Here is an 11,617-nt window from a genome sequence, read left to right as displayed (position 1 = left end):
TTTGATAAAATTTAAAACGCGGTTTGCCTTTGTTGTTATTGCGTCGACGTGCTTAGTCCAGGAAAGATTGCTGCTAAGATAAACCTTTAGATATTTGACATCAGCTACCTCCTGAAATGCAACACCGTTCAACTGATATTTCGGTAGATAAGGCTGCTTTTTTTTGTGAATCTAACATAATTTCATTTATTGATATTAAGAAACATTTGCCATATGTTACACCAGGTCATCACTGTTTCAAGGTCTGACTGAAGTAGAAGAGAATCATCCTCACATTTAACCTCTCTATAGATTAAACAATCATCTGCATATAATCGTACACTGCCTGTTACGTTTTGTGCTATGTCATTGATATATATCAAAAAGAGAAGTGGCCGAAGTACAGACCCCTGTGGGACACCCGAGGTTACATCTGCATATGGAGAATTTTGACCACCAACGACTACGCATTGTTTACGATTTAACAAATAATTATTTATCCAACCAAAAAGATAGTCAGGAAGGGCCAAGAACGACAACTTGTGCATAAGAAGTGAATGTGGTGCTTTATCGAATGCTTTTTGAAAATCTAGGAGCAAGCAGTCAACCTGAACATTTTTATCTAGTGAAAGTGAGAGGTCACGTAAAAGCTCAGTGAGCTGCGTAGTGCACGATAAACCAGCCCGAAAACCGTGCTGAGACTTGGAAAAAAAATGTATTGGACTCAAGGTGGTTAACCCTATTTGAATATATGATATGTTCAAGTAACTTGGAACAAACGCAAGTTAAGGAGATGGGCCTGTAATTAGAAGCCAGGCTTTTTTGGCCTGACTTATGAATGGGCGCAACATTTGCCGTTTTTCACTCCAAAGGTAGCCCGCTAGTAAAGAGCGATTTGTTGAAAAGAATAACTAGAAAATGTGAAATTGCTGCAGCACAGACTTTCAGAACGGGATTAGGAATGCCGTCAGGCCCCATGGCTGAATGAGATTTCAGATTACGCAGTAATATCAGTACGCCATAATCTTCTACAACAAACTCAGGCATTGTATCAAAAGTTGTCTCGAAAGATTCTTATACAACAAGCTCGGTTGTCGAAAAGACAGATTGAAAGGAGTTATTGAAGCAAACAGCCTTGAAAAAGCTATCGGAGGTCAGTTCATCATTGTTCAGAATTGCTGGAATGCCTACAGATTCAATGTTGCCCGATTTTCTAACCGTTTTCCATGGTTTTTTAGGGTTGTACAGTAATTTTGGTCCCAGTGCCAAATAGTAGTGTTCCTTCGCTTCTTTAACTTTAGGCTTAAAGACATGATCCAGCCACCAAAGTTCAATTTTTGTGGCTGGATTTGAGAAAGAATCTTCGCGTTTTATTTAGACGTCGCCACTCCTTTGTCATCCACGGTTTGTCATTCCTGCGCCTTCCCGACAACATCGTAGAAGGAATATATTCAGCGATAAGAAGAGAAAGTTCATTCCTAAACAGATTCCATAATGCTTCAATGTCAAGCAATGTGCACGCACATTCAAACTCGGGAAGATAAGCCAGGAGGTCGAAAAACAAGCTGTCATAATCCCCTCGGTAAGAGAGATAAACCTTTTTGGGGCATGGCTTATCAGTCGCAGTGTGCTTACTTGTAACATTTGTAATGATATCTTCGTGGTCACTGATACCCGGAGTCGCCGTTACCGAACGGATGGTGGACGGTTGATTTGTAAGGAAAAGATCTAGTATAGATTCACTTGTTGCGCCGTACCTTGTTGGAAGCCTACAAACTGTTACAACTCATGGGCGTCTATGAGTTCCTTGAAAGTTTTATACAGTGGCGAAGAATTTCGCAAAAGTGACAAATTATCGAGCCAATCAATGTCCGGAAGTTGAAGTCACCACCAAGAATAACGTCATCAGGCGCTATTGCAGATAACACATTTAGAAAGACACAAAAAAAAGGATTCAGTGAATCGTTACTTCGGGGTTTTTAAAATCCGCCTACAGTTAAAACTTTATAACCTTGGAGTTTTATCTTGCACCAAACAGATTCGCACATACAGTCTCGAAATTCAAGAGCTGTGCTTTGTAGGTTTTTCGAGACGAGTAAAAACACCCCCCCCCCCCCTTCCCTCGAATTTTTGTCTTTGCGGTATACTTCGTAGTTGAGTGGAAATATTTTAGAGTTGGTTATAAAAGGGTCAAGTAAAGATTCGGTACCCCAAACAACATCAGCATCCGCTGTAGCAAGAAGAAAAGCAAGGTCATCCTTATTATTTTTGATACTCTACAGTTCACTGTAACAAAGACAAGTTCCTGTACGTCTGGCCTTCTGATATCGCTTTTTTGTCGTGGCTATACAGAGGTTTCAAACACCGGTGTCGGCTACAGGATTGTACTGGTATGTTTTACTACGAATAACTAACTTATTGTATCGTAATTTGAATTGGGCGTTTTGTTCCCTGGCGTACTCTAAAAGTTGGCGTCGTGAGAGTTGTATCGCAGGTGAGAAATCCTCACCAATGGAGAAGCCACTCCCCTTTAGTTTATAGGCGACGGACAGTATTTTTTTTTGTTTATCTTTAAATGACAGAAACTTCGAGATAAGGGGGCGTCTCCTCTTTTCGGAAAAACGGCCTAGCCTGTGAGCACGTTCTATGTTAGTGGGCTCCAGCTTTACGCCTAACTTATCAGAGCAAAAGGTGATCACCTTAGCCTCAGATTCTTCCCAGGTTTCATTTTCTGTGTCCGCCAAGCCGTATAAGATAAGGTTGTTTCTGCGCGATTGATTTTGTACTTCATTATGTCGTGCAGTTGTCATTCTAAGTTAAGTGTCAAGTTCCAGATTCGCGGTTTTTATTTCAACAGCTTCGCCTCTCAAAGATTTAGCCATAGTCATCTCGCTTTCAATACCTGTTATCCTAGATGACAAGCCCTCTAGTTTTTTTTCGAACGATGTTTGCATTTCCCTAATGGCTTTCAATTCATTCAACATTGTTTTTTGCCCCTCGTTCATGCTAGGTATTAGTAGCATAGCATCGACAGTTGTTTCTCCTGTGCAGAAGTGAGCAGGCCTGGGTTCGCTTCTATATCTCCTGCCATCAATAGCCGTTGTTTCACAACCCTAGCCACAGCTAGACTGTATTTAGTGTAGCAGTCGGTAATACCAACATACACTTTACACAAAAAGTTTGGTCTCAGTGCCGACAAACCAGAATGGCCGTTGTGGCTTACGTACCTATAATGGTATGAAAGACCCACCTGGTAGGAACAGGGAGAGTGAGCGTCCCGCCGACATGTCGGCACCGACACCCGAAGGTGGATGGTCCAGCAGTCTCTGATATACACCCCCATCACTTGACGTAGAACAGAGTTGCCTGCTGTAGCCACGGTTGGAAGTCAAGCACAGCTTCGAAAGATCCAGCGGCGAAGCGTTGCAGAGCCAGGGCAGGATGACCGGGCATGTACCGTCGCTGGGTGACGCATCATCTTTGACAGTTGACATGTAAACGGTGCCGCACTGAACGACGATCAGCCCCAGTACCTGCAGGAACAGGGAGAGTGAGCGTCCCACCGACATGTCGGCACCGAAACCCCTAATCGTCAAGAGTCTGCCCTAATCGCTTTCATTTAAAGGCACGTATTCCGCAAATGCCAAGCAATCGAGAAAAGGCTGAGCACCCTATTAAATGGTGCAGTTATTTTCTGAAAACCGCCTATGCGGCGCTGCACATCCATCATCATTATCTTCCTGTCTCAACTGAAATATATACAGTAATGACCCATATGGTGCAAAACATTACGCAGGTTCGAGCGGTTTTTATTGTAGAACGGCTACGAAGATATTTTCGGCGGAGTGTATCAAATAGTGTACAACATTCTGAGACATTACTTGAATTATTTAAGGTTTACATCCAATGTTTCTTCCGCTCTTTCTCCACTGCTAATCCTGCTGCTACTAGAAGCATTTTATTTCGCATGCGGCCAAGACAAGCTGAGTGCAAAGTGTATTGCTCCACCTGGGTGTTGCAGGGCGGCACTACTTCTGGAACATCACGGACAGCATGGAGTGCCGGCACTTCTTCCCTGTGTACGTGACATTCTTCCGGGGCGAGGTGGTCTCGTTCGGCTTCCTCCACTCCGTGGCCATCCCCTCCTCCGGGCGCTTCGAGAGGGTCATCAAGGAGAACATCGGTGTAAGGCGGCCATTTCTCTCTGTCTAGCTTTACTTTTTACGCGTTTCTCAGCTAGTTAAAAGAAAATTAACCTTTATGGACAATTTATTTAGATTTTGATTTGTGATGTCCCTGTAAATTTCTTGAGTGTCAAGAAAACCAAAATCTGGTGACTTCAGGCATCTCCTATAAGCGACAGACTTTTCAAGGAAGCCACTCGATAAGCTATCGAGCTGCCCAAGCTAATGGAATGTTGGATCTGTTGTTAATTATTAACACTATTTTTATTAGTTCTATCAGATTTCTTTTTCATTATTAGCAAAGAAACCAGGACGATCTCACTGCGTTCTTTGACACCCACACTCTTGTTTTACGCGCAGACGTACCTGCACAAGCCTCCGCTGTGTCTGGAAAAAGAACTGTCCGCTCCCGGAGCCCGCTTCTCCTCCCTGCACGTGTACCTCATCGGCAAGCCCTGGGAGGTCACCTGCAGCCACGACTAGGGCGGCAGTTCACTCGGATAGTTTCACAAGCACGGCGAAAGCAGAAGCTAGCAAGCTACGGTATACGCTTCAGATTAACGACACTTCAACCATCTTAGTGCCACAAATCACTGTTGCCGGTTATCTGGACGTTTATCATCAAACCGTGTGAAGCGCTTTCTATCCTCCAGAAATGTTAGAACAGTCTGCGGCAGAAAAAAAGGATGTCGGCTGATCTTCTTGAAACTGTATACCTAAAGATCGGGAGGTCGCATTTTCTAATCGTAACCAATCGTAAATCGCGCAAAAAAAAAACCCAAAATGGCGGCGCTAAGAAGGTAATCGGAGGTTGAAGTGCCGAGATACTACAAAGGGGCCATAAAAGTTTTTTTTTTTTTTTTCAGTTGTTTTTGGATTTTTGAGGAACCTGGCAAGATACTCAATATTTCTGTACACTTCTATAGAGCTTATTATTTCCTATAAAATAAATCAACAGTAATAGTAACTGTGCACCAGCTCAGACAGCTGTCACTCAAAGCCCAGGAGGGCGGAGCCAAACCCAATCCGTCCAATCACAGAGCAGTAGGGCGGGGCCCCTTCCCCCTCTCCCATCCGACTGACCAATGACAGGTCATGGATGGCCCCGCCAGTGACCAGTGACCAATGGAGCTCATCGAGGTCCCGCCCTCGAGTCACGTACGTGGTATAGGTGTGAGGTCACGTAGCCAATGTTAACACATGCTTAACAGCCGATGTTATCAGTCACGCACGCGGCGCGTGTCAGAAGCGTGGGAAAGACACGTGCAGAGATGTCGTCACCACCGCTCTCATGACAACCACGTGATTTTCCCCGGGTTCGAGTTGCGTCCGACAGAGGGCGCTCACGTGATTTCAGAGGGTTCGAGTTGCGTCCGACAGAGGGCGCTCACCTGATGTCACATGACATCAGGTGAGCGCCGAACATTTGTGGCTGAAAGGAAAAGTCGCTGGGGAATCAACAGTCCTTGGAGTGGTTTACTTATGGACAGGGACAGGTGCTAAAGAGGAAAACAGAAAAATGATTGATTGCATATCAAGAGACATTAGTGAACTAGGGGAAGGCTCCGAAATAATTATTATGGGAGACATGAATGCCCATATTGAGGGTCTGGATGGGTATACGGACTCAACTGGAAGCATATTACTAGAACTGGTGGAAAAACATGACTTAGTTTTATGTAATACCAGTCAGAAGTGTGACGGGCACATAACTTGGGAAACTGGCAATCTGCATTCAACTATAGATTACGTACTCATGTCACACAAAATATATGGTAAGTTACAAGTAATGAAAATAGATGAAGAAGGTTCCAAAAGTCTTGGTAGTGATCACAAACGTATTAAGCTGAATTTTGCCAGAGAAGTAAATCCTGAAACTAGACAACATAATTCAAAGCAAACTTTCTGCAGCGACAAAGAGTTGGAAATAGTTGTTGAAAGAATAGAGGCAGCAGTTTCAGGGCACCGGCATACAGATTGGACCTATGAGAGCCTAACTAGGTTTTTTGCTCTAGAACTAGACAAAGTTAAGAGTAAACGAAAGGGGAAGCAAGGACATAGACCAAAAAGCTGGTGGGACAAAGAAGTGAAGCAAGCGATACAAAAACGTCAGGAAGCCTCTAGAGAACACAGGTATTCCAAGCGTAGTGGGGAGTCCGAAACGGAAGTAAAAAGAAAATGGGACAATTTTATAACATGTCGCCGAGAGGCATCCAGTTTGATCAATGCGAAAATTCAGAGAAAGGGTGAGGAATGGATGTGTAATGTAAGTAAGAAAGATAGAAACGCTGCCAAGAAGTTTTGGGAGCACTTGAACTCACTCGGTGAAACAACGCAAGCTAGACAGAGGTTCATACTCTCGCATCAGGGAGATCAATTAGAGGGAGATGATGCGATACAATATATAGGAGCAGTGATGGAGGAGAAATTTCGGGAACGGTTACATGTGGAAGATAGGAGAACCGAAGGAAGTAGCAGTCCAGTTTGTGACATCGCGGATTTTGGACAAAGAAAATGGGAAAAGGCGGAACGAAGAGTCCCTAGTGGCACGTCGACAGGCACAGATGGTATCCCTATCAAGCTGGTGAAGAATTTGGGTCCTAAATCTAAGGCAAAACTAAGGGAGGTAGTGAGTACCATGATAACAAAAGGAAATATTCCAGATGAATGGAGACTTAGTAGGATGAGTATGATATATAAGGGAAAGGGAGATAAGTCTGATATTAGGAATTATCGTCCTATAACCGTGACACCGGTTATTTACAGGTTGGTAATGCAGATTATAAAGAACAGACTGGAGGAATGGGTAGATTGCGAGGGCATACTGGGCGAATTACAGAACGGGTTTCGAAAACAAAGAAGGTTGGAGGACAATTTATTTTCTCTAACACAGTGTATAGAAATAGCGCAAAAAGAAAACAGACAGCTCTGGCTGGCATTTCTGGATATCAAGGGTGCCTATGACAATGTGAACCAAAGAAACCTGTGGGACATAATGGAGAACTTAAACCTAGATGAAGGACTAACAGCACTATTAAGGAACATTTACAAAGATAACAAGGTGATTATAACACGGGAAGGAAAGGCGACAGGGAAAATAGAGATAAGACGAGGCCTTAGGCAGGGGTGCCCGTTATCGCCTTTGCTGTTTATGTTGTATCTGAGAGGATTGGAGGATAGACTAGAGAAGAGTGGGCTTGGGTTCAACCTTTCTTACAGTAAGCTAGGCCAAAAAATTCAGCAATCCTTACCGGGATTGATGTATGCGGATGATATTGTACTAATGGCTAACAACAGGACAGAGTTGCAGGAATTAATGAGCATCTGTGGTAGGGAAGGAGAGGAATTAGGTTTAGAATTCAGTAGCGAAAAATCGGCAGTCATGATTTTTAACGAGGATGAAGTTGAGAGGCTGAAGATACAGAATATTACAGTTGAGAGAGCTAGTAAATACAAGTATCTAGGAGTATGGATATGTGATGGTGCAGAATATCTCAGAGACCATGAAAAGTATATAATAGGTAAGGGCAACAGAAATGCAGCTGTAATGAAAAATGGAGCACTTTGGAATTACAACAGGTATGAGGTGGTGAGAGAGATTTGGAAAGGGGTCATGGTGCCTGGCTTGACTTTTGGAAACGCAGTGCTATGCATGAAATCCGAAGTGCATGCGAGACTAGAAATAAAACAGCGCGGAGTAGGTAGACTGGCTTTGGGGGCACATTGCAAAACGCCAAACCAGGGAGTACAAGGAGACATGGGATGGGCATCATTTGAGAGCAGGGAAGCGGTGAGCAAGGTAGAATTTGAGGATAGGTTGAGGCAAATGGACGGGAAGCAATGGGCACGAAAGGTTTTCAGCTATTTATACATGAGGAGTGTAGACACAAAGTGGAGACAGCGCACTAGGAAATTAAGAGGAAAGTTTTTGGGCTATAGCGAAGATACCGAAGAGCAAGTCTCAGTTAAGAAGAAAGTTAAGGCCACAGAAAGAGATTGGTGGCTAGAGGGAATGCAGACAAAGACGGCTCTGGAAAGCTATAGATTAAACAAAAGAGTTATTGCCAAAGAAAGCATTTATGACAATTCTAGGGGAAGCTCATTGCTGTTTGAGGCAAGAACGGGTGTTCTGCGAATCAGAACATACAGAGTGAAGTACCAGGAAATTGATACAGTGTGCACTGCTTGTGGAGAGGAGGACGAGACGGCTGAGCACTTGATACTCTACTGTAAAGGGCTTCACCCTATGCCTACCGAAGACAACATAGATTTAATAAAGTCATTGGGTTTTAGAGACAGCGAAGGGAGAGTGGATTTCAAGACTGTAGAGATTACCAAGCAAAGATTAAGTGAATGGTGGCAGAAATCGAGAGAAAACTAGGTATTTTCTTATCCACTGATGGCAAGGGGGTTTCATAGCCTCACTTTCTTTGCACTGCGGAGTTAATATAGATTTCACATTTAAATATTCTAAGCTTAAATGGTAAAACAAAATGGCTAGGTGGCGTAAGCTACCGCCCGATCCAAAGGGCTCAGCCGTATTCATCAATCCATCCATCCATGACGGTCACGTGACATTATTTGAATCTCTGCGCGGTAAACGACTTTTATTCGGTAAAAAAGGCTCTGCGGCGGCTGGGAATTGACCTCGCTGCCCTGTGCACAGCAGCCCGACACTCGACCCCTTGAGCTAGAAGCACATTGCTTCCTAGACCGCTTAATTCGTCTTAGTTGTCCGTGTGTGCAAATCAGATCACGTGTTTTCCTGCTGCTTGGCTTTTGTAATACGGTTAAAAAACGGGATACGTCATTACCGCAGGTTATGTGACGATGCTCGTGTGACGTAATATATTTGCATCGCTGGGCGCTAGCGTTGCTCGTCTTTTTATCCCGTGATTCCGCGCGTGCGCCCGATTTAAACGGTGCTTGCGGACTCGTAGCCTCGTGGCACCCCCTTAGCTGCTGCATTTGGGGTCTTCGACCCTCTGAATTTCGGCGTCATGTGACGGTCCCAAACAACAGTAGCTGGGTCCCGCTAAATTGGGGTTGAGGTGACAGTAAAATCTTGAAGCTCGCGGACCGTGAATGATGTGGATCCCGCGTAAAGCTTTAAAGTAGCCCTGTCAAAATTTGGGGCCAGCTCGTAAAACTTTGCAAAAACCCAGCGAATTTTCGGAATAGGCGCCATCTAGTGTTCAAATTGTGAAGTGGTCCTCGTCAAAATTGGGTGCCATCTGGTGGTAAAAGCTTCTACCCGCTATAAACTGCTCATCCGTATTTTCGCGCGCGAGCAATTCAAGTCCGGCCTTTGTGCGTGTGAGTGGTCGATTCCGTTTGTAGGTGGAGCGCACCTGAATCCCTTAGCTGGCGTGAACTTTTACCATTATCACGCGACATCTCTCGCTAATTTTAGCGCCAGCTTGGTTGATGGCTTCAACTCTATCGCGCGCGCGACATCTCTCGGTTATTTTGCGGCATCTGTCTGCTGAACGGAGCAGTGTGGGAAATGGAACGGAGCGTGGCCGCATCCATACGCGCTAAAGACGAGACAGATATGGTGTTTCATTTTTTTTTAATTTCCGTACGCTCTAAAAACACCCACACTTCTAAATACAGATACGGTGTTTAACTTTTTCCACTGTACGCAACAAAGAAACCCTTGGAAACACTTTATACAGAAATGTGCAACACAAGGATTTTCAAGACAGATCCGAGGCAAAAAGGATGTGAAATGACATTTCACGAGCAACGCGCGATACAGTCCACGCGTCTCAGATAACTCCTTGACGATGTCGCTCACAAATATTTTACAATAAAAGGGACCATGAAACAAAAAAATGGATCCTCTACATCTCGTAGACGAAGCAATAAAACACGTCTTACCTATTTCTTGTGAAAAACGAGGCGACTTCGCAGGTTTCAATCCGTCTTTTCTTGAAATAGCGAAACAATTTTAGTGGTTTCAGGCTCCAAACCCTCAAACGTCGAGTACATCCTGTTGGGAACGGGTTGGGCTGCAACATCCAGACTAGTTTCTGTGACTATCTCGACACTGTAGAGGTGCATACATAACGTACTTTCTGTTAAAAAAAAAAAAAAAGAAGTGAGACATTATAGGTCTGACTTTTTCTTCAGAGTCTACCACAACTAAGAAAACCAAAATGCTACGGCTTTTTGGTTCGAACAGACTTTTGGCAAAGCGAAATGACGTTTAACAGCGTATTTAATTTGCATATGACGCGATACCGTCTACCAGCATCCGACCTTGGAAAAATCCCGTCCGCTCGCTCGTTTTCTTATTCACGGAGCGGATCGCAATACGTAACCGTCTAAGTTGTGCACATGTGACCTGATATACAGCGGCATTATTATCCTGATGCTACGAGACTTTTTTTTTTTTTCGAAAGGGCCAACAGCCTACGCTTTTATTTTAACAGGTGTTGTTGCATTGGGGAGGGTGGCGACCTCAGGCGCTGAACCAAGAGTTGGGGCTGCGGCTCGCTGCTATGGCCCCGAGGAAACAGGCCTGGAGTGAGAGTACTCAAGGAGAACTTTTATATACAGTGAATATACAAGTAGCATGGTCGACTGGTTAATCGGTAATCGGCAGTCTGCAGTCGGCGATTTCTGGCTCCCCAATCCCAAGTTATATAGCCCTCTGAGGGCGAGAAGGCCCTCTGAGAGAAAGGAGCCTTCCCCGGTGTTGGAGAGTTCACGAGGTGTCCGAAGTGCGGGGGCGGCTGAGGCAATTTCCCGGTGTTCTTTCAGCGAGGGGCAGATGATGTAATCCCTCGACGTTCTTGCCGCGCTCCAGTGGCTGATGTAAGGAGTCGACGTTCTTGCTGAAACTCAACACCGACAGACCCACACACACACAGGCACGCACACGTACGCCGGTGTTTCTCCTTGCGAGGGCCCGCGGTTCCAGATGGTCTCATGGCTTCAGGAAGACGTTCTTTTTTTAGTTTAAAGCCCCCAGTGAAGGCCGTCGCAACAGTGTCTGAACGGGTTTTCGAGGCGAGAAGCCCTGTCTAACTTCCTAGCGAAAGAAATACCCGGTTAGCATTTGAAAAAAAAGGAGTCTCGCAAAGTTTGTTATGCCCATAACATGCTTCTCAACAAGAAGATTGACATGTTGGTCCAACTCGCGTTATCAACTACATTCAGTGGCTAGACAAAGTTTTTTCTCGCTGTCACAACCAACCATGCACATTCACTGAGGAACATTTTTTTCGCTTAAAGGCCCTGTGTTAAGTTTACAGGAAACGTTTTCGGAAACACGTACTCGCACATATGTTCATGATACGAGGATGCTCTTCCTCTGCAAGCCCCGCTCATTGGATGCAAAACAGCGAACACCGCCAACACAAAGCACATGCCTCGTTAAGATTGGTGAAGACGCTCACTGACACTGACGAGGCATTGCGTTGAGGCAATTGCTTCGGCAGAGAAAA

At 44.7% G+C, this 11,617-nt stretch overlaps 1 protein-coding gene across 1 annotated transcript; it reads right to left on the bottom strand.

The window, feature by feature from the left end:
- Window positions 1-2,336: 2,336 nt before the first annotated feature.
- LOC115315244 lies at window positions 2,337-3,548 on the bottom strand. The gene is given in 3 exon segments (XM_029974459.3): window positions 2,337-3,013; window positions 3,016-3,232; window positions 3,234-3,548. Coding segments are annotated over 3 exon segments (1,209 nt in total).
- Window positions 3,549-11,617: the final 8,069 nt, after the last annotated feature.

Source organism: Ixodes scapularis, unplaced genomic scaffold (genome assembly GCF_016920785.2).
Source record: "Ixodes scapularis isolate PalLabHiFi unplaced genomic scaffold, ASM1692078v2 PGA_scaffold2__306_contigs__length_199485367, whole genome shotgun sequence".
NCBI lineage: Eukaryota > Metazoa > Arthropoda > Arachnida > Ixodida > Ixodidae > Ixodes > Ixodes scapularis.
The sequence above is the reverse complement of the archived record's forward strand: the minus strand, read 5'-3'. Positions and strand labels throughout refer to the sequence as shown.